Genomic DNA, 23,972 nt, shown 5'->3' with positions numbered 1-23,972 from the left:
CCTGCAATAAATGAGCTTTCATGCATAGAGAGTAGGCTTGCTAAGTGTCTTAAAGATTCATACCGCTCTGTATCTGTGATTCCCTCTAGATGACGGCATGCTGCAAGAATACATGAAATATTGTCAAGAAGCTGAGTCGAGCTCAAGAGTAACAGATACCTGGAACAGAACAGGTACATTACCCAATAGACATTGACAATGATACCTCTATATGGCTGTCTAGAAATATCCAGTAATGTACCCCAACATTATAAGGGTATTAAGTGCACTGGGAGTACGGTGTTGTGCTTTATACAGCACACAAGGTAACTTTCATTATAGAAAAGAGGGTCCCTGACCATACTCTAAGTCGTCAAGGCGTTTCTGTCACTAAGTACACAAAATCTGGCTATGTCCACAACTTGTCATCAATCAGTGAGAATGACTTCTGGATCCACTGCTTGAACACAAGTAATAACAGTCTCCATCTAGCCATATATTGTATATGGAACTCGTTTGAAAAATCTGTGGGAAGACTTAAGACAAGTTGAAACTAGAAACTGACAAATAGGTAGATCAGTTAATTCCCTGTACCTGGTCTAACCAAGGGCTCACTATGGAATGGAATTGTACTTTATTTATGTCATCCGACATGCACTGAATCAGGAGATCATAACTTATATGCCATATTTGCACTTCTTGTTCTACTTCTCATGTAAAACTTTATTACTTTTTTTTCTTTTGTCAAATTGGGATATGTCATTGGAATCCGAATTAGGCACCTGTTATTTGAAAATGCAACCATGTTGAAATGTAATAGGGATTTAGCATGCTAATCAAAAGACGATAGAATGAACTTGTTTATTTGTTTGTTTGAATTGATTTTATACTATTTATGCTTCATGTAAATCTATATTTACACATCTATTTTCTTTCTTTGTATTTTCTGTATTTTCTTTACTATTCTTTTATTGATCTTTATGTTTGAAGTTTATTTTGAACGAAAAGACATTAAAGTATAAATAAATAATTTACTAAGTAGCCAAGTTCCTTAATAAGGTCACAGAACCTTGAGGTTGCACAGTTAGCAATACGTTTTAAACACATTGTGGTCAAATCTGTCCTTGCAATTCCTTGATCATAACACTTGTCCTACGAAGATCGGTTTATTCTTCCAGTGAACAGTTCAAATAACTTATAATTGGTATCAAACATGCTCAACTATCTCACATACGAGATCAAAGGAGCACTTATAAGCAGTTTTGTTCTTGTGCCACTGGGCACTGTGTCAAATTCGTGATCCTCTGCCTTGCTTGTAGGCTATTCATATTAAAGGGCTACCGTATGTGCCCATCCGATGGATGGCACACTGGTTGCCCAGAACTGCATGTCTTCTAACAGCAAACTCATAGTCAATGTAGATGAAAAAGAATGGCAAGCACACTTCCATTCCTGAGATTGACTTTTCCTGCTCAAAGCTTTGACATCCTCAGGAAACCCTTCTAAAGATTGGTCGATTACACTCATTGGATTCATTCTGTCAGGCACAATTGAATCTGAACTTATATGCTCTCAGCCACTGCTCACTGGGAGGCGCCTAGCCTAATAAAAAAGAAAATGATAACATAGGAGTGTCAACATTGGCATATGGCATTGCCAGTCATCCCCAACGTACTTAGATAATGTGGGAGCGGTACTGTCTGCTCAGGGTGCTGTGTACATGTTCTGGATTCAGAGCACATATACAGGGTGTAGGTGCTGGGCGCTGGATGCCTGTACTGTGTGCTGTGTGTATGTTCTGGGTGCTTTTTAATGGGTCGAAGTGCATTTCCAATATCAATTTCTGGGTTGAATTAGATTTGTATACATTCTGTAAGAGACCATGTGCAATATTCTCATACTTCAGATGCAGGGACACCATCTTTGATATTTTAATTGCCACAGTATTGGATATGTTGCCTGCTCATACATATTTTAAAATAATGGCTGTGATTAAGTCTTCTACAGTGAAAGTAAGTAGAAATGATAGAGCAAATGATGCAAGACTTTTAATAATTGTGACTGACATATTTTTTTGAACTTTTGTGTAAATCCTTTGGTATGTTGACATGAGTATTGATAATATACCAGATGCAGACCAGCAACCTCACTTATGAAATCATTTACAAATGGTGTTGGAAGCCATTGAGCTGCTTGATTTGGTGGTAATATAGTGAAGGAAATACTGACTCGTTCTCAAGGATGTTGCCATGAGCAGATCATTTATTAAGTTAATTTAGGATTTTGATCAATATTCAGTAGTACTTGGGGTCTGCTGGAGGATTGATTTATTGTGTATATAGGGTGTGACAATGTGAGAGTTGAGACCTTACGGATTTAGCATCTTATAGAAAGTGGAATAGGCAGAAAATAAGCAGGTGATACATTAACATATCTACACCTATGTGTGAACCTGAAGAAGGCGGAAGATACGATATTGCCGAAACACAAAGTGAAGGTCTAATGAGGTTTAGCATCTAACCTCGGACTTTAGACGCTGTGCTCGATATTGAGATGTTTTATCCCGTGGATTAACTGAGGAGAAGGGCGTGATAACCTCTTTACGTGGTATTCCCAGAATCAGATAACACCAGGTACTTACAGACTAGTAGTTGTAAAAGAGATTGAGTGAGGCTGTGTTCTTTTATTTGTAGAAACATGTATCTGTTACTACATACATATATTTATGGAGGAAACGTAAGAAATATAATGCATCACTGCTTGCTCTGAGTGATTATAATAGAATTCTGGAGAAGCTGATTTAGAATGCTGTATACATTTGAAAGGTTTTAGAAATATAACAATGACTATGGGCCTCATTACACGGATGGCGGTAGGGATTTACCGGTACCGGTAAAATACCGGTACCGGTAAATCCCTACCGCCTTACTACGAGGTCCCTTTGCGGGTTGGGGGATTTAAAATTTAAAATCCAACCCGCTAAGGGACCTCGAAGCTAATTACGGCACCGCAAAATTGCGGTGCCGTAATTAGCGCCTTCCCCATTCCCATAGAGCCCTATGGGGCAGAAATGGGAATGGGGAAGGGCAATGGCGGAAGGGGGATTTACCGCCCCTCCAACCTTGGAATGGGGCGGTAAATCCCCTTTCCGCCAAGGCGGTGCCGGTATTTTACCGGCATGAGCCATGGCGCTAATAGCGCCATGGCTCACCACCTACCGGGTAATGAGACCCTTATCTTCTTGATGATTAATAATAGGTCAGTTATAGTATACAAATGTAATTCAGCGGGGCAAATCATGTGCCTTCCATTCAGAACATTATGCGCAAAGAGGAAAACTGTGCCTGGCAGATCGTGCCACTAACACGCCGGAAACATGCTAACCATAAATCACATGCCAGTAGAAATGTCACCATTTTTAAATACTGTGCCAGGACATTTATCTTTGTGCTTGCGCCACACAATAAAATACACCCAAAACAGCAGGACCATTAAATACAATCACAATTCGATGCATGTGTGTAAACTGCACATTCAAAGTTACTAAATATGCTAGCCTGCCAATTTAAACATTGCCGTATGAATTTGAGCATTGACATGATAGTCTGAAAGTGACGTTGGCTATCGTCTATTATCAATTACATGACAGTGTCAGCAGAGCGTGCACACAACTGATGTCACAATAAAACACATGATCATGCTGACATCTGCATTGGACCCAAAACGTTAGGATGCCAGTCTTAACAAAGTCATGCCAGTGGTACCCCAATAGAACACACTGGCATGGCATTTTGCAAATGGTCATGCTAGTTCTCTGGGGCAAAACAGACACATTTACAATTCCGCCAGAGAAAGACCACTCTCATGGACCCACTTTTGCCACATGTCACTCAGTGTCCACGCAACTGCCCAATCCCTGGGTCCTGTCCCCATGTCTCTATCAAGACCCCTGGTATTTCCCCAAAGCACTCTCCATGGCCCCAGAACTGTCCCACACTACCCTAACTAGCTGGCATGCCATGCTCATTGCCCCAGTGTGGCCCTGACCTTCCCACTTGTTTCTCATGTTTATCCAAAAACTCTCCTCATGCAACACCCATGGCGACTTGACTGCCCATGATGCCAAGACCAATTGCACGTCCGATTCCCCCCCACACATTTTTGTATGAACGTCTATTTTGTAGTCTGCAGACCTGTTCTGAATGTTCGCTTTTTTGCAGTCCCTATTGTACGCACATACACTTTTTCTTATTAATGCCCTTTTTTTATAGTTAGCAGCCACGACCCTCATGATTTCCCTTTCTGTCCTTCCCGACATTGAGCTCAATATCTCTTCGGGTACCCCGAAGCAGTGAGAGAGGGGTGCCCACCTCCTACACGGTATTCTGCCTATGTTCTATGTGTTCGAGTTGAAGGGCGCAGAGGGACGCTCTGAACGTGAAGCGCCATGGGCCGCGATTGGCCTGACTTGCCAACACCATACAATAACCACAGGGGCAGTGACCTTGCAGTCTCCCATAAATGTAGTTGCAAAATGTCCACACCTGCCACAAATTGGGGCCTATTGGCACTGCAGAGTGCACTACTGAGCCCGCCTCAGAACTCAGTAGCTCTGGGGATGTTTAAAGGCACCTCTGGGCCCGTCTATAATGGGTGTGTGTTCTTTGAAAAAGTGTGCATACTACGCTCTGCGTTCTTTGTGCCATGTGGCTATGCTGAGTAAATCCAAGTACTGCTGTTGATGTGTGCAGACTGGAAGTATCCAGAGTATAACTGAGTATAACTATTTATAGTTGTTATTTCTCCAGGCACAGAGAAGTATTTTTTCAGAGGGAACCTTGTGTGACTTGGAGCGCGGACACATTGGCCATGGAGTATGGTGTGTTAGTTGGTCCTGGGAGTGTAATGCTGTGCTGTATTGTTTGAAGTCTGATGAGTAGGTTATTTTGCATGCTGTATGCAGTCGGTGTGGTTGGAATGCCTAGTGTGCATTTCAGCATCTGAGTTGCAGATGTTATTGTGGGTGATTAGTGAGGGTTCCGTCAGGGTCGGCCCACAGGGTGGGCCGGTGGAAGATTGCCCGGATGGTTTGATGTCTATTTAGGTCTGTTACAAAGCCACGTCTTCAAAGATGTCCTGAAAGTCAAGTGATGCTGCATTGTACAGATTCCCTTTCATAGGGAGTTCCGAGTTTCGTCATTATCTCTACCAAATCACATGGTTTCCACAAGTATGTTAATGCTAGATCTCAATATTCTCCTTGACATGTACAGGATGATCTTTCATTGTATGTATTTGGCTCTTTGTTTATTACCTTTAGGGGTGATACAAAGGGTTTTGAAATTGAGCATTTTCTTGATCGATAGCCAATGGAGTGAGCTTAGGTTCCATGTGTTAATATCCCCGTAAAAATATTGCGATACAAAAATATTGCCATATTTTTGCGGCAATACTGACCCATGGACCCTGCGGGGGACACCCCTGCAATCCCTGCTTTATTTTAAAATGTGCGGGGGACACCCCCGCAACCACCGCTCCCACAAATGATCCCCCCCAAAAATATTGCCTATGGCGAGACAAACAGCCATGTGTACAGGGATATTTTTGGTGGGGATATTTTGTAGGGATACCGTGATCTTAGAGCTGGCGTTATGTGTTTTCTTCTGTTGAGTCAAAGAAAAATACTTACGGCTGTGCCCTGGATATGCAGAAGGTTTTTAGGAGGTAATCCGGCATACCAAGGAATATGCTATTCTCATAGTCAATTCTTGATAATACCAACATTATGATGGTAAGGATCCTGTGCACAAAGGAGAGGATGGCAATTTTCCGCCTGAGAGAGTGTATGTGGTAGAAAGATGACTTCAACAATGCATTAGTTTGTGGTTCTAAGGTAAATCTATTGTCCACAAGAAGTCCGAGGCGCTTGATCGCCTTTGAGGTTTCTGGGAAGGTACTCTTTCTGTAGGCCAAGATAATGCTGCTTCTGGTGTAACATGGTGAGGATTATTGTTGGACATCCAGGCCTTCACTTCACCCAGGCAATTGGTGAGGATTGTGTATTTTTCTTTGTTTGTGGTCACTTTGAAAATAATTTGTGTATCTAATTTGCTGCAGGTGAGCCCATGCCTTTTGACGAGTCTCATGAGTTGGGCCATGCACATGGTGAAGAGCAGAGGAGATAGGCTTCATCCTTGTGGTCGGCTAAGGGCTATGTTGTGGGAGTTAGAGCTGAAGGAGGGGATAGCCAGGGGGTTTCTGTTCTGACTAAGAGGAAGGATCACATCCAGTGAAGCGCTGTGTGGCACACTCCAGCTGCTTCTAGCCTCTAAAAGCTGTTGAGCATCTATGCTGATTTGAGCATTGTCCCAAAGGGGTAGAAGTGCATTTTCCAATCTTCTCATTAGTATGAACTAGGGGTGTACTGAATAGTAGATTTAAGTATTCTGCTCAATACGGAATAGTTGGACAAGTATTCAGTAGGAGCTGAATGCAGAACTGAATAGTTTCCTTTTTAATAAATAAAGTTTTGTCGACAAGGAAAACACTTTTGAGCTCATGTTGGCCAAATGAGCAATTAGACGGTGGGGAGCCTTTATATTTGCACTGCAACGTAAACGAATCCACCCCCCCACCCAAATTTCCATCATTTGCACAGCGGGGTGCACATTTTCAGTGCAAAAGGCACCATACATGTGTGGATGCCAACATTTACTTTCCATTGTGAGCACTGCTTAACATGCTGGTGTGCCAAGCTGCGCTCATAAGTGAAATGAAACCCTCCCCGACATGCAAGCATATGTCGGGGAGGGTTTCATAAGCAGTGTTTTGATTTCATTTGATTTGACTTATTACTTCTATAGCGCAACACGCCCAAAGGCCTCAGTGCGCTTACAAAAAAAAACAGAAACAATATAAACATGACATGAAATAAACAAACTTAATAAGACCAATAATAATAACATCAAAAAAGGAAGAAGTTATGAAAACATATATAAACAAGAAAAAAAGTAAATGGACATCAATTCTCAATTTAGTGAATGATGACATGTTCTGTAGATTAGCATTTTTGCTCAAGAACAGCGTTAACCTACTGGATCCACATCCGACAACAATACAATTGGTGTTATCCAAAGAACACCAGCCGTCAATGTGAATCCTCCGGAGAACTTTCAAGTATTGAGTTCAGACGCAGTTATGGCCCACTCTTTGGTTAAGCCAGGCTAGACTTTTATTTCTAAGCGCCTCCCTGGATTCATAGTCCCTTGGCTTATCAACTATGTAATAATAATGTTTCGGGGATCCATGGCAAAACACTTTAAAGTAGAGTCGACTATTTGGGTCATCCAGACTTGCGTAAATGAATATCCTTTACGGAAAAAAGGGCCTGATGTGATATATGTTTTAATCGGCAAAAAGTTCCATCAGGCAAGTGAGCGTTCCCTACACCAGGATCAGTTTTTGGAATGGAAACTAGAGGGTTCAAACTTTTCTGAGGAGGTTCTTCTGAGTAGGTTTGGCATCCTTGGTGCACCCTAATGCGGGTATCTGTAGTTTGACAGAGTTTTTCTGCACTTGTAGGCGTACATTGAAGCCATTTATCGATGCTCTAGAAGGGTAACATGGGAGTTTTTAAAGCCAAAGAAGCAACCCAAGTATGGAAATCTTCAATATCAGAACATGCTTCAAGGTCTCGCATAAGGCGCTCCTTAAGAAGTAACCAGTTTCCCACAATGTTTTGATCACCAAGCCCTGTTATTGGACCTGCAGGGGCACTTCCCCCTGCCCTTGCCCCTAACTTAACCAGCAGGGGTGGGGTTAAATGAATCTGTGTAGGTCCAACATCTTCAGGTTTGTCGCGTTTACCCCCCTCTACATGGTCCTCTTTACCCTCACATGGGCAACAGAAAGGGGGGTGTCTATATTCCACGACTGCCCATACATAGGAAAAAGACCCCACTAACACATCATCATCTTTAGGAAAGTCACTCTTCATGGCTTTATTGTTAGAAGAGAGAGAGTTTTTCTCCAGTCTTTTTTTTCCTTTTTACACTTAATGCAAGCACTTCTGAAAACCGACAGCCACATCCTTGAGGGGTAGAGGGTGTAGGCTGTAAGAGGGTTTCCATACTACCTGAGCAGACAGAAGAATTGGTATGGGGCAATATACCAGGAACATCCCTATTCAATAGGTCCCTCCTATTCACCAGTTTACTCAAGGGAATCACCCTTGGAACTGGCATTGTCTGCAGTGATGATCAGAAGAAAAACAAAACCAAGGGGGGAGAACACCGTATCTAGACAAAGACACGAACAGCAGGAGTCCAATAAACAGCACAGGCTTAGCTTACCAAAATGCAGCAAATATAAATCAAACTGACCGCCGAGTAGCAGCACAGTTCTTATAAGCTCTCAAGCAAGGAAAGCAGCTAAAAAGAAGTGTCCATAGTTTCCCCCAGAGTTTCTCCGGGCACACTCGGAAACACATTCCCTTTCACTACATGACCATAGGCGTACTTAGGCATCCTGAGAGGCAAAGGGCAGATAGCCAAGGCTAGGCAATGAGCAGGGGTGCCATGGACCTTCAGAGTGAGGCGTTCTCCGTGTACACCGCATTCACCACACGGTCTGCTAGAGGAAAGGATCTAACCTCTTAAACCTCTCTCTGTATCACGGGTCATGACACAATTGAAATTAATCCCTCCACAAGGGTTAAACATGTACAATGTAACCCTATGGGGGTGTTAAGCGGCTTCACTTCAACACTACAGCTAAGTCAATGCCTAGTCGGGGATGCTGAGGGAAACCCTTATTGATATATTTTTAGGTCCAGTTCATGTACTCTGGATGACAACCTTTATATAACACCCCTCTCTTAGAATCCCCCTGACCCCACTGAGCCAAGAAGTAGGTCTGTTTTGCAAATTTAAAAGGTTTATTTGAGAAATATACAATATATATCTATCACACTTTTATAATAAATTAATATTGGATATCACACTTAAAATATGACAGTGATCAACAATGGATAATGTTCTACTGGTAAACTGATTTGGTTACTTAGAAGTAGTATAGAGGATGAGGTAGCTGAAATGCTTTATGGTTTCAAGGAAATGCAAGGTGGAATAAATGCAGTACAGAAAATAAACTGATATGGTTTCACAAGAGATAATATGTTCACTTTTCCCCTGGTGGCAATTCACCCCCCCACCCCTATATGCAATGCAAGGAGATGGAAGTAACACACACAGTCTTCAGGAATACAATCAAATACAATACGGAATTCAGTTCCCCCCCAGCAAGCTTAGACAACAGGTATGCTTTTTAAAACACGGGCAAGAGTGCTTTGTAAGGTGGTGGCAAGGAAGTGAAAAATGCTAAAATTGCTTTTAATTCCCTATAGGAGGTTCAGGGTGAGTGGTAGACACTTTAAATCAGTTCAGGTCAGCCCTAACAATGGTTAAGGGATGGTTATTAGGTTGCAAACGAATTTTAGCAGTTCAGGCAAAAGCGGCTATCTTTTTACAGATGACGAAATCAGGCCAAATCACAAATCGCGGTAAATTTTGCGAGTGCGTAAATCGCGATTGCGGTAAAAGTATAAAGCTTTCAGAGGAAAGTTAAATCTCGTTCCTAGGACAAACGGTTCCAGAGATACAGACGATTTAATAAAGGTAGATTTTCGGATTTAAAGTAAAACTCAAAATGACAGGTGACAGTTTGCAGCTTTAGAATGACAGATGACAGCTCGCAGCTTTAGAATGACAGATGACAGGATTTCTAGGAGGCAGTTCTACTTAGGTTAAAATAGTTTGGATTAGATTATTTTAACTAAGAGATTAGTTTTGCACAGTGAGTACTCACACTATATTTTTGAAATAAGCCGTCAAGGTCTGGTCAGGTTGGACCGGACTTCCGGCGGGTGGTTCTGAAGTCGCGGCTATCTGGGTCAGCTCTGCTCTCTGGGTCTGTCAAGCACCGGTTCTGGTCTCTCTGGATCTCTGGTCTCTCAGGATCTCTGGTCTCTCTGGATCTCTGGTCTCTGGAGGTTGATGGATTTGAAGTCTGGAGTCTCCCGGCAAAGCGTCCCGCAAGAAAGTGGAAAGTGAATCCCCTACCTGGGTTTCAGTGGCCCTTTTTATGTGTTTTGAAAATGGGTGTGTGCCTGGGCCTAGCTAAGCCTGCCCCTCTCACTTATCATTGGCCAAGCTTTCCTCTCTCCCTTGATTGGGGGGAAGAAATGGAGTGTCAGAGTGATGCTGTAGGTTTTATGGTCAGAGGAACCTCCCCTTGTCAAATTGCACACAAATCTATTTCTGATCCAAATACATATTTATCTATGTACCATTTTTCTCATATTATAGGTCCAGTTAACATATTTTCTGTAGCACCAAACCATCTGATCCCTGTCTTTGTACGATGTCGTGCCCACTGATGACAGAATTCTCCCCTTTTCATCCCGATAAAGACCTCTAAACCTATCCAGATTTTACACAAATGTGCACCAGGGAGATGGGTTTCAGATGATAAAGTGTCAGATTTTTAACATGCATACATTTGGAGTAACAACCTTTTTTTCGCTACTATCCCCAAGAACATCCCACAGGGTCCTAACACCTTTTAAAATGTGCATGGAAAAATCCCAAGAATAATGATATTATTTATATAATTTTGACCAGTCCGCACTATGAGTTATCTATCTTTTTAAAATTATGCCCTGGCAAAAAGGGGTGTAGCTTCCCACATCACATGGTGGAATAACTGGTTTATCTACTTCCCCCAAGCTCAGCTTGCTAGCAGAGGCACTGCCCCGCCCAGTTTCCCCCAAGAGGAAGCCATTTTACGCCCCCCCCCAATATAACATTTGCCTGAGTCCAGGACAAGGCTTTGTTCAACCTCCCTTAATTCAATCAGAGAGGTGTGATCTCCTTTTGGTGGGGGCAACAGGATGCAGCCAGGCCTGGGAAGAGTGGCTGAGCAGGTTTCTCCTGTTGGGGGTAGTTGTCAGGCAGAATTCACCTAAATGTCACTTTAGTTCCCAGTTTTCTACATTCAAATCCAACTTACATACAGCTATTTTTTTTATACATTAAATAATTACTTCCTTCAAGTCATTTCAGAATATAGTTTTACATTGTATCCACCTCTTAGCAAGTCTTTCCTTGGCCTGGTTTCGGTTTATTTGTTCAGTTTTACATAAAAGTCTGGTGGTTTTAAAACGCCGGCTTTCTGATAGTGGTGAGTACCGGTATTGCATCCATTTTTGGGATCTGTCTTGAATTACTGCATTTCAATAGAGTGGTCTTTTGCTTAATAGTATAGGACCCTTGCTTAACATTGTTTTGATGGCATCCTTACAGTAGAGTGGTGATGTGGAATCCCCCACAAGGACGTTGTATCTTTGGAGTGGTCTTGTGCCAACTGCTCAATTCTCCTGGATTCTGGCGTGAATGTGGGCGGCGATAGCTCATCCCCACATCTACCCAGTCTATTGATTCAGCATGGGTCAAAACCCTTCACAAACCCCCCCGCCCGACTACGCTTTGATTCAAGTCGAGGGGAAGTCGGGTGCAAAGGAGGTTTTGAGCCCTGTGCTGGTATGTCCGTAATTATCTTCTTCCAATTCTGTAGATGGCACAGTTCAGCATCTTTTCCTCCACCCAGTTGGATCGATCGGTTCTCCTCGCCGGTCTTGATGGGAAAATTGGGCGGTACCCCAGGCCCCTCGGGTCTTTACTCCCGGTCCCTGGGTGTCCTCCTTGGCCAGTCCCCAGGTTTTCTTTCTCCTAGGACGACAAAGCAAAAGCGCCAATACCTATTCATAGACATTTTTCCACCACTATTGATATAGTGGGGCGACATATACATTTTATAAATCAGAAGATATGAACATATACTTTTTTTTTTAATTAGGAGACAAGAACATACATATTCAAGAATCACATAATTTTATATGCTATATGTGGAATATTTTAGGGTTGGAACTGAATTACTCTGGAGCGGCCCCATCTGGGATTCCAGTGGATTCCTCCAGTTGTTGCAGAGTGTGCCTGGGATGGCAACACTTCAGCTGATTAATATGGACCCACTTGTCTTCCCCTTCTGCCAAACTGCCTTTGGGGATGCGGATCTTGTATGCAACAGGGGAGATCTTGTCTATAATTACAAACGGTCCCTTCCAAGTAGGCAAACATTTTCGCTGTTTGGCCTGGTTCCTTTGGAAATTGTATAGATAGACCCGGTCTCCCACATCATATTCCTTCCTGTTGGTCTTCAGGTCGTAGTGGGTTTTCATGCTATCAGATGATCTCTAGATTCCGCTGAGCATAGGCAAAAGCATGCTGAAGGTGTTTCCTTAAATTCTCCACATACTCATGAGTTGTGGAGGCATTTATCAGTGTCTGCTCTTGGGTCCTGTAGAGCAGATGCTGGGGAAGCACCATCTTGCGTCCGGTCATCAACTCAAATGGTGACATTTTAGTTGCAGATGAAGGGGTAGATCTGATGGCCAATAGGACCAGAGGTAGTCGGATATCCCAACTTGGCCCAGAATGTGCCACAAACATTTTTAATATGCACACAATGGTTTGGTTGTATCTCTCCACTGCTCTAGAAGAAGCTGGCCTGTAAGCAATATGTAGCTTCCTTTTGACCCCCAGTATCTTCCACATCTTAGTCATTACTTCGCTGGTGAAATGGCTACCTCTGTCTGACTCAATCCTTTGAGGTAGACCAAACCGAGAGAAGATGTGCTTTTATCATCAGGGCAGCTGCAGTTTCTGCCTTGCAGTTTGAGGCTGGGAGACATTCCACTCATTTAGTGAATAAGCATGTCACGGTCAACATGTACTTATTTCCTCTAGACGAGCGAATTACAGGGCCTACAAAGTCAATTAGCAAATCTGACCATGGCAGTGTCATCTCCCTCTTTTGGAGAGGTGCACGGTGCGTGAGGGATGATGGCTGAAATTGTGCACACACAAGACACCCCTTCAAGTATTGGTCGAGGTCCTGCCCCATGGGTGGCCAGTATGCAAACTCTCTTAAAATGTCAAGTGTTGTATGAAATCCCCTATGACCGGCGGTGGCCGCATCATGGGCGTGACTTAACATCAGGCTTCGGAATGAGGTAGGAACCACCCACTGATCATGGCCAGCTTGGGATTTCCTTACCAACAAACCGTCTTGGATTCGGAACATTTTTGGACATTTCATCAACACTCTTAGGTCCTCTTTCCCAACGTAATCGGTATCCATCAGGGGAAAGTTCTCAGGGTCCTCAATGTGTTGGTAAAACTTACAAATTATTGGATCCCCCTTCTGAGCTGTAATCAAATCAGCATCAGGGGTCTCCTTACTCCATTATGCAGTTGAAAGATCATTGTGAGCATTTGTCTGGGACCTAGTGATAGCAGTGAACTGGATTTCCCCCAACAGGGACTCTATTTCTATTAGATCCCCTTAGATGGCCCCGGTTTTGGCGAGCTGATCAGCTAAGTCATTTCCAGTTTTGTCTGGTCCCTCTACTTTGGAATGACCCTTGATCTTTTTCCAGTAGATGGTCATCCCATTCGATGTGATCAGATAATCAATATTTTGGATTAGCTTCCCATGTTTCAGGGGGTTGTTATTAGCACATAACATGCCTCTGGTTTTCCAATTAACCAGGTGCTTCACGAACCCGTTCCGTACATAATCCGAATCTGTGATTATGACCAGTTTGTGGAGTTGATGTTGGACAGCGCTGAGGATGGCCTGATGTACAGCCATCAATTCTGCCACCTGACTACTTCTGAGACCAATTTTGTATCCAGCGGAGGGTTCTGGGGACTCATTCACCCATGCATTCCCTACGCCGGCCACCAGTTCTTTCTCCCCGTTGTTGTCAACATGGTAAGAGCATACATCCACATAGACAGTGGCCATTCCCTCACACTTGTCTTCTTCAAAGACTTTGTGTGGGGAATTAAGGTATGCCTCCATGTTGTCCTTGATTTTTAGACTTTCGTCCTCGAGACAGTTTTCTCTGGCACAATCATGCAAGTCAGCCAGACCTTGCGCGAGGGGACTCTTCTTGTTTTGGCCATATCTGACCTCCACAGGAAAGCCTTGCATTGACAGAATCCGGAAGTAATTCGGGAATTACTCACATTTCTGGCCCGGATTCTGTCACTTTGGAGATGTTGCAGAGGCTAGTGTGGAGTCTCCACTATGATGTGTTCCCCCTGGATGAACGGGCGGTAATTCATCAATGCCCACACCGTTGCCAGGAGTGCCTTCTCAGAATCGTTGAATTTTTCCTCCACAGAGGATAAAGTTTTGCTCGCATAGGAGATTACTTTATTGACCTTGTCATGCTTTTGGTATAATACTGCCGTCAAGCACGTATTAGAGAACCCTGTCTCCAGGAAGAACTCCTTGTTTCTGACAGGGTAAGCTAGGCAAGGCGCTTGTGAGAGGCTTCTCTTGAGTTGTCTTACTGCCTTGGATTGTTCTGGACCCCATTCCCACTTGACCCCCCCTTCAAGAGATGAATCAGGGGTCTAGGGATCTCTGCGTAGCCCTCAATGAACTTTCTGCTGTAATTAGTCAGTCCAAGGAGGCTCCTTAGTTCCCGCAGAGTTGTGGGATCCTTCAGTTTCTGGAGTGCTTCCACTTTCTTTTCCTGGGGACAGAGACCCTTAGGAGTAATCTCAAGCCCCAAGAAATTAACACGGGTTCTACACCACTTTGCTTTCTGAAAGGAAAGTTTTGCTCCGGCGGCCCTCAACTGTGTCAGAACATAACAGATCTCCGCTATGTGTTCCTCCACAGATGAACCTTTGATGAGGACATCATCTACATAAGCCAGGTTACCCCTCGCACCCAGGTCGGGCATGGCCTTATGTAGGAAAATGTTGAATTAATTGCCGGAGTTGAGGTATCCGAAGGGAGTCCGAGTCCATGTGTACTGCTGGCCCCCAAAGGTAAAAGCCAGTTTGTATTGGTCCTCCCTACTGACAGGCACGGTCCAGTATCCATTGGTCAGGTCTATTGCTGTGAATACCTGTGACCCTTGAATCTGGGCCAGCCCTTGGTCAATGTAGGGCAGAGGCCATCGGGAAGTATGGACCCGTTTGTTGATCTCCCTAAGGTCGGCGCAGAGTCTCCACTGGCCGTTTGGCTTCAATATTCCCAGCACCGGATTATTGAAGGTGCTGTGTACTTGACGGATTATTCCCCGGGACTCAAGGTTCTTAATTATTTCAGTAAGGGACTCCATGGATGCGAGAGGCAAACGATATTTCTTCACAAACACTGGAGTCATTCCAGGGTCCGTGGGAATTGTTGTGGTGTGGATGTCGGTGCGACCACAGTCATATGAGTCTATTGCAAAGAGATCTTGGAAATCCAAGAAAACTTGTTTCAACTTTTGCTTCTGTTCCAGAGTCACGCAGGCATCAGCTAGGTTGACTCTCTCTTCCACCATCTGCCTGAAGCCTGGAAAGACTTCTGGTTTTGCTATCTCAGCGGCCTCCTCCAGCTGGGTGGAGAAGTCCCTGGTCAGAGTGCTGATTTGGACTGGAGGCTTCATGTGGGAAAGGCAGCCCTCATGGACCTGGAAAATCACGTCATCCCTCCTGAAGTCACAAGTCACATCTTCCTTACCATAAGGGCAAGAAGTGTACACCAGGAAGTTCCCCCCATGCCGGGTGAAAATCCTGTCTGGTGTTGTATTGTCCTCACTGTCACTGTCAAAACAGTCCTTGGGGATTGGTCCTAACAGTTCATTTCCTAAATCAATGGAGAAATGTCGGTCATCAACCGCCATTCCAATAATGGTGCCTGCGGCTAGAGTAATACTCCGTAAGTCGCTGTTATCCACCTCTATTGGAATGGTGTCATGTTCTATGTTGACTAATAGTGTTGGGTTTACCCCTAACCCTTGCTGTTGGAGAGAAGCATTTAGATGAATATAAGCATCAGGGTTTTAAAATTTTTGTCCTCTTTTAACTTTCACTTCCAGGGAGAATTGTCGGGTCCTTTCTGGGATGGTGACTTCCTCTTTAATCTGAATTTCAACTGCATAAGGTAGCAATTGAGCTGACCTAAATGCTTTTTCTGAATCATCAAAGCCCATGGGATTATCCGCTAATCGGGACCAAGCTTTGAAGTTTATTAGGTCCAAACTAATGGCGAAGCGATTGAGAATGTCACTGCCTAAGTAAAAGGCGGCAGTGACGTCGCGCACGACCTAACAATTATGGACTATGCTCTTGTTGCCAATGGAGATTTTGAGCATACACCTCCTTGGCAGGAGATGTTTGGAATTAGGTGCTTCCAGGTCCATTTCCCATTTGTCTATCAGTTTGAATATGGGAATGGCTGGATCTTTTGGGAGTTGGCGGAAGATGGCTTCTCTAATGAAGCTCTTACCATTGTTCACACACACTCGAGCGAGTCCTTCCCATCATTTAACTGAACAGGGATGAACAACTGCTCTCCAATTTGCTGAATATCAGCCAGGCTCTGAGCTGATTTCACATCTTTCTGGACTATAGGAGTGGGAGTGTCTGATTGTGGATTGGTAAAGAATTTCAGAGTATTTCCTTCCAGTGTGGAATACTACCTTAAACTGGAAGGAAGGTTGATTTTCAGAAATAGAGAGGACCCCCCATCACCAGTCTGTTGTCCTACTGCTATTACTGTCACATCTGGAATCTGGTTGTTCTGGAAGTGAAATTCTACTTGGTCAGATTTTTGTTCAACCATGTGGCAGGTGCCATTTAAACTAACATGGTTGACACTCTGTTTTAATTTTATTGGTCGGCTAGTCTGGGTCTAGAGGACCTTGTTTACACAATCTATTAGGGGTGACAACCTTCTCAGGCGGTCGCTCCCTAGTAAACAAGGGGTGCCCTCTGGAGTCACTACTATGACCGGGTGTTTCACCTTCTGTCGCCCAATTTTGATGTCCAAATCTGCAGTCCCCTCGACAGGAATTTCCTTCCCGTCAAAGTTCTGCAGTTGTCCAGGAAGAGAGGTGAGAGCAATACAGTAATTCTCCCCCCTTCCTGCATTTAGTCCATCAAAGGCCCTTTTGGACAGAAGGGTAACTTGGGATCCAATGTCCACCAGTGCCGAAATTGTACCCTGCCCCTGTACTTGCACCGGGGCATAATATCTTCCCTCCTTCTCCTCAAGTGGGCACAGATAATGCACATTTTTGGACAACTGGTGGGCTAACTTTCTGGTTTTGGACATAGCTAGCGAAGAGATTTGGGCAGAATTCTGTGGAGAGCCTGGGGAATCTGAAAGAAAAAGTTGGCAACTGGAAATGGTTTCGGGTTCTGGGCCGCGCCCCCCCCCCATTTGGAGGCAGTCATCAGGATGGGTTTGACCCATGGGATTTTGGTATTGTCGGTTCTGGGATGAGATGATGGGCGGCGGTAGCTCAGTCTCCACATCTCCCCAGTCTGAATTGGCTTCCCTTGGGACCCATTTTTCCTTGGGAGGAGTTCCCCCATCTCTGAAGGAGAAGATCCTTTTCCCAGGATCTTCTGAGGATCCATCTCCCTCAAATTGGAAGACCTGTACCTCCTCCACAAAGTGGGTCTGTTTGGGTCCTTTGTTTCTCCTACCCCCCTCTGCTCCTTGGGAGGCAGGCTTTCATGGGCAGGAGATTGTGTTTCCGGTTCCTGGTTTTCCAGGGGCTGTTTACAAGTTGGGAAGGAAGCTTCCTCCAAGGCTTTACACCCCCCTTCCCCTTGTGCCTCCTCCCTGGGAACCGGTGGGTTATCGGGGTGCTGCCCCCGTCATTGTTCTGGAGCACCAGGTCCAGAGTTTGGGGCATTCCGCGGTGGCATGCTCATCTGAGGGTTCTGTTGAGCCCTCAGTATGTGACCCAGATCTCGTGCCATATTTTGGACCTGGCGCTCAAGTTGTGAAACCCGCTGAGGCTGATACGGGGCTCTATTTTCTCCCCTGGGCTGATCCCGGGAAGGGTAGCTATCCCTTCTCTGGTAATACCCCGGATTGGGAAGATTTGGGTACCCCTCCACCCTTGGCCTTTCCTCTCCCGGATTAGGTTGTCTGGGCTCAGGGAATTGGGGATAGAAGATGGATGATTTTGGGGCTGGAAATTGGGTGGATACCTGGGGAAAAAGTTCTGCCCAGGATTTGGTGAATTTCTGCCTTCCTGGGGGAAGTTAGAAGGGAGGTTCCCCGGGTCAGGTGCTTGGCTGGATCCCCCCCCTTGGGCTGGAGGAGTCCACACATAACCCAGGATTGGTCGGTTTCCCTTGTAGCAGGGACTTACATAGTCAGGGTAGCGGGGGACCTCATTTGTGGGACTACCTCGTTGACTCCCTGTCTGTGACTGGCCCGAGGGCCTTCTGGGCTGTGAACTATTTGGTGTAGGCAGGTTTTTAGGCCCCCCCATCTCCAAATCTAAAATGTGGGCAACCTTTACCTCCGCCACCTTGGCAGCAGCAGGGGTGCTGTTGGCTTTGGGGTTTTTCTGCGCATTACTTTGATTTTCTATGGGCTTCTGCACCTCATAGATCCAGGTAACCTGTTCAATGACCCAGTCTAGTGACCTCTTCTCGTGAAAATCTCTCACTAGCTGGGTCATGATGTATTTGGGCAAGGCGTGGAAAAAAGTATTGACAAATTCTCTGCTGTCCGTGCACACCCTTCTGGTGGTCTGCGCAAAGGCACGCTTTAATTCTTGCACAAACTCTTGTGGGGCCTGATCCCCCCCACATTGCAAATTGTAGGCTGCCTTGCGAGCCTCTTGAGGATTTCTGTGCACAGAAAAATGTTTCAATATGGCCGCCCTGTATGTGGACCACCTTGAATGATTTTGATCCTCCAGCCCTGCAAAGAAACTGGAGTATTCTGGTGAGAAGGTCCATTTGACGTACTGGATGCAGCTACTGCTGTCCTTCAAATGGAAAGTCTCCATCATTTGCTCATAGAGCTCCAAGTGTTCCCAAACAGAATACTTGGCGTTCTTATGATAAGGCGTGATGACACTCCTTATTGCCTTTATTTGTTTCAATGGGTCCTTAAGCAAGGCCCTTTTTGCCTTATTGGCCTTTTTGGTTCGGGTCACCCTGGTCCATTCATCCTCTGACTCCGAAGCACTGCTCCCAAAGGTGCCCGTCTGATCTTCCAGGTCTTCCCGGATTCTGCGAGCCTGGGAATGGCTGGAAGAATGTGGGAACCTGGTCTCCTGTGTCCTGTAACGCTCAGAGGAGTCTTCAGATCCCTCCTTGCTGCCAGGATTTGATGGGTAACCCCCCCTAACTGGGCAGAGGTTTTCAGGATGCTTTTAATGGGCCTACTCTCCTGGGGTTCCCCACTAAATTGCACTGTGCTTGAGTGCCCATACCCGGATGCCCGCCCATCCATTCCTGGGAGGTACTGGCCTATGAGCCCCATACTTCTAGCTGGATAGTAATCTGCCATCCCCGTGGCCCTGGGCTCATGTGCGCGAGGGGACATGGGGGTGGCAAAGTCCAGGGACTGGGAGAGATGAAGGCCTCTGGTACTAGGGCTCCTGAGGTTATGCTCAGGAGTTTCTCTTTCCCAACCTCATCTCTATCCGCCCCTGCTCCCTGTTGCAATGCAAGAGCCTGCGCTTTCAGTTCCTCAGTTAAGGCCTTACTAGACTCTATCAGTCTCTCCTGCATCGCTACCTGTTGCTGGAGCCTATCATTGTGCTGGCAGAGAGCCTCATTCTCTCTCTGTGCCTCCTGATTGGTCCTGGAGTACTGGGTCAGTCTTTGCTGCAGGAGGGTTACCTCCTGAGCTGTTTCCCTATTGGCCTGCTCCTTTCTTGCCAGAGCATCCTCCACCCTCCTGGTGTGCTCTAACAAGTTCTGGTGTTCTTTTTGGAGGTCACCCAGTCCCTGGAGGGCCAAGTGATTTTCTTCCATTTTCCTTTTTAAGTGGCAGACTTCCTGGCCTAAGGTATCCCTTTCCTGACTAAGAGCCTGCATCTGTGCCGCCAGGGTGTCCCTTTGACTTTGGAAGGCACCAGCTTTCTGGCGCTCCTGGTCAAACTCTGCCTGGGTATCCAGGTCTTTCAAAATCAGTTTATTGCTCTCTGCCTTCTCCCTATCTAGGTGGCTTTGCAGGGTGACTACCTGCTCAGCACATGCCCTATTGAAATCTAATTGTTGCTCCAGCTTTTTCTGGCTCTGCAGTAGGGATTCCAAACCTTCTTGATACTCCTTCTGCAAGGCCAGAAATCTGGTATCCTGGTCAGCCTTTTCCTGTTGCAGCACACCCATATCCTCCTTTATTTTAGTGATGTACTGTATGCTGTCATTTTCTGACTCCTGGCTCCTGAGCAGCCTCTGCTCAGTAGAGTCCAGATCAGATTGGGCCTTCTCTAACACCATCTGTTGCCTATTTGCCAGATCTTGGCCTTCAGCACATTTATTCTGTATGGCTCCCATATATAGGTACAAATATGCCGCTATCCTGGCAATCTTATTATGTTCATCTTTGGCTTTAGGGGCCATATATAGTTCACTCAGGGCCACATGTATGGGACCCTGATCTCTCCATGTATCTGACCCCGTTTCTGTGACCTGTTGCGCGATTGCCTGCAACCAGACTGTTTGGTCCTGATGAGTCCACTCACCTCTCACAAATAGCTTATGTAAGAAGTGTTCTCTGGCTATTTTGATGTCTACCAGTGTCGTCATTCTGGAATTTGAGTTCATTCCTGATTTACAGAAGTTTGTATTTTATTTTTGCAAAACAGACCGTTTCCTTAGAGCGTTCCTTTGAGGAGTGCTTTACAGCGTAACACAGCGTGGTGATCCGACCGGATGTATGTCTCCTGTCAGTTAGCACACTGTATTAATCTGCACAAGTGATAGATCTAACCCAGAATCTCCGGCTACGAGCCCCCACTTTGTTAAGCGGCTTCACTTCAACACTACAGCTAAGTCAATGCCTAGTCTGGGATGCTGAGGGAAACCCTTATTGATATATTTTTTGGTCCAGTTCATGTACTCTGGATGACAACCCTTATATAACACCCCTCTCTTAGAATCCCCCTGACCCCACTGAGCCAAGAAGTAGGTCTGTTTTGCAAATTTAAAAGGTTTATTTGAGAAATATACAATATATATCTATCACACTTTTATAATAAATTAATATTGGATATCACACTTAAAATATGACAGTGATCAACAATGGATAATGTTCTACTGGTAAACTGATTTGGTTACTTAGAAGTAGTATTGAGGATGAGGTAGCTGAAATGCTTTATGGTTTCAAGGAAATGCAAGGTGGAATAAATGCAGTACAGAAAATAAACTGATATGGTTTCACAAGAGATAATATGTTCACTTTTCCCCTGGTGGCAATTCACCCCCCCTATATGCAATGCAAGGAGATGGAAGTAACACACACAGTCTTCAGGAATACAATCAAATACAATACGGAATTCAGTTCCCCCCCCAGCAAGCTTAGACAACAGGAATGCTTTTTAAAACACGGTCAAGAGTGCTTTGTAAGGTAGTGGCAAGGAAGTGAAAAATGCTAAAATTGCGTTTAATTCTCTATAGGAGGTTCAGGGTGAGTGGTAGACACTTTAAATCAGTTCAGGTCAGCCCTAACAATGGTTCTGGGATGATTATTAGGTTGCAAACGAATTTTAGCAGTTCAGGCAAAAGCGGCTATCTTTTTTACAGATGACGAAATCAGGCCAAATCGCAAATCGCGGTAAATTTTGCGAGTACGTAAATCACGATTGCGGTAAAAGTATAAGGACAAACGGTTCCAGAGATACGGACGATTTAATAAAGGTAGATTTTCGGATTTAAAGTAAAACTCAAAATGACAGGTGACAGTTTGAGGCTTTAGAATGACAGTTTTACACAAAAGTCTGGTGGTTTTAAAACGCCGGCTTTCTGAAAGTGGTGAGTACCGGTATTGCACCCATTTTTGGGATCTGTCTTGAATTACTGCATTTCAATAGAGTGGTCTTTTGCTTGATAGTATAGGACCCTTGCTTAACATTGTTTTGATGGCATCCTTACACTAGAGTGGTGATGTGGAACCCCCCGCAAGAAGGTTGTATCTTTGGAGTGGTCTTGTGCCAACTGCGCAGTTCTCCTGGATTCTGGCGTGAATGTGGGCGGCGATAGCTCATCCCCACATCTACCCAGTCTATTGATTCAGCATGGGTCAAAACCCTTCACAGGGGCCACCTGCTTCATACTGTTGCATAAAGCAGGCAGACTTATAGGGATCTCCAGCATGAGAATCGATGCAGGTGCAAATGCTGAAGCATTAGTGTGGCGGAGAGGAAGAGAGCGGCGAAAACTCAAGTTGCGTTCTGCTCTTCCTCTCTGCCATACAAATGAATGAAAATGTGGGGTGCCGTGATACTCCTGTCCCCGCCCTCAGTCCATTTCGAGCGGATGCAGTGGGAACACATGCAGTGGGAACACTTCTGTCCCCAGTGCATTCGCTGCCGATCTGCAACAGATTTTTGTTAACTTTTTTTTATGTCTGTCATAGAAAGGGAGAAGGGACGATGGGTAATTCCTACTCCTGTTTCCATGGCAGCCATTTTTTTGGTTTACTTTTTTCTATTTTTTTCAATGAGCTCTTCGGAACAGAATAAAAAATGCTTTTAGTACCCCGGTCTTATGAACTGGCTACTAATAGCAATAAACCCCTCGCAGGCGGGGCACTACAACTTCAGGTATTTGCCCGGGGCCTTCATTAAGGCCGTCACTTCGCTTGGTCCTGTAACTATGGGCCCTGGGTTTTTACCTGAAGTGGTTATGCCCCCCCCGGGCTGTCTACCTGTAGCAATGAGAGATTAGACATTTGAAAAATTTCTTATCATTAATAGTTTTTTTCTTAGTTTTTCTGGTGGGGGTTCTGGTGTTTTGGGGCATGGTAAAACACATCAGACAAAAACATCTAAGGACTCCTCAATTGTTCTCAGCTGACTCTAAAGAGAAGGTACAGAGCTGATTGTCAGATCTTTAATTGGTATGCACATGTTTATTTGACTTACTTGCTACATCCATTTAGTCCAATATTTCGAAATAGTAAACTTGTATCTCCTAGTCTATTGTCATACAAATATCCCTCTTTTTTAACTCTCTAATGTTGGGAAGAATATTTCAGCTGACAGACTGTGGCAATTTGTTTAAAATATTTTTTGCTAAAACTCTCACTCTTTTGGATAGCCACATTCTTTAGTAAGATCTGTAACTTTCACCCAATTCAAAGGGACTAATTTTGTCAACATCATGAGAAAATTGGAGGGCAGGAATTGTAACCTATGTTTCGAAATTACGAGCACATCTCTGCCGCAGGCCACTTCCCACTGTGCCAACTTACTTGCTTTATAACCTTCTCCTGCAGGCTGAATATAGGTATTTGCTAAAGGCACACTATCTCCCAAGCTATTTTACTTAGCGTTTGGACGTTCCTGGGATCTCTGCAGCAGTTGTTTTAATCCTCTTCATTTTATTACGTTTACTGGGAATTGGTGGGATTAGAACCTGTAACTTTCATATTTCTCACACAGATCATCAGCAAATCAATAAGCCCCTAAAGAAAATACAATTTTCCAATAGCTACTTTGTAAATTATCATTCCAGTCAATGGTTTTCAACTGCAAAATACAGGGGAGACCAGAGACATTTCATTGAACATTCAACATTTTCAGAGTTTGGCTTCAGCTCACCCCTCCCCAGCAAATCACCAGATTAAAGTGGTCTGTTCAGCATCAAAAGGGATGAGGCTTTGCTTGCACCTTCACACCTCTGCTCGGCCTGTAATCAATCAAAATGTGACAGCAGCATTTGTTTAATGATCCTTTTAAAGCATAGACATGACATGCCTGAATGGTTGCAGTCATGCAGTTAAAGCAGTTCTTAATGTACTTTGTAGCAGAACCTGTTTGGCTTCGAGTGATAATGAATTAAATATTTGGCCAAATCTCAATATCTCATTCTCAATCACAA

At 44.6% G+C, this 23,972-nt stretch overlaps 1 protein-coding gene across 1 annotated transcript in view; it reads left to right on the top strand.

Annotated features, from left to right (window-relative positions):
- IL12RB1 (interleukin 12 receptor subunit beta 1) overlaps positions 1-23,972 on the top strand; it is a 448,922-nt gene that overhangs the window by 118,555 nt on the left and 306,395 nt on the right. Inside the window, exon 3 of the mRNA XM_069649246.1 lies at positions 90-173. Coding sequence (XP_069505347.1) covers positions 90-173 — 84 coding nt within the window. The remainder of the gene's footprint in view (positions 1-89; positions 174-23,972) is intronic.

Source organism: Ambystoma mexicanum, chromosome 1p (genome assembly GCF_040938575.1).
Source record: "Ambystoma mexicanum isolate Mex_15411 chromosome 1p, UKY_AmexF1_1, whole genome shotgun sequence".
NCBI classification, from domain to species: Eukaryota; Metazoa; Chordata; class Amphibia; order Caudata; family Ambystomatidae; genus Ambystoma; species Ambystoma mexicanum.
This window is presented reverse-complemented; position numbering and strand designations above follow the sequence as displayed.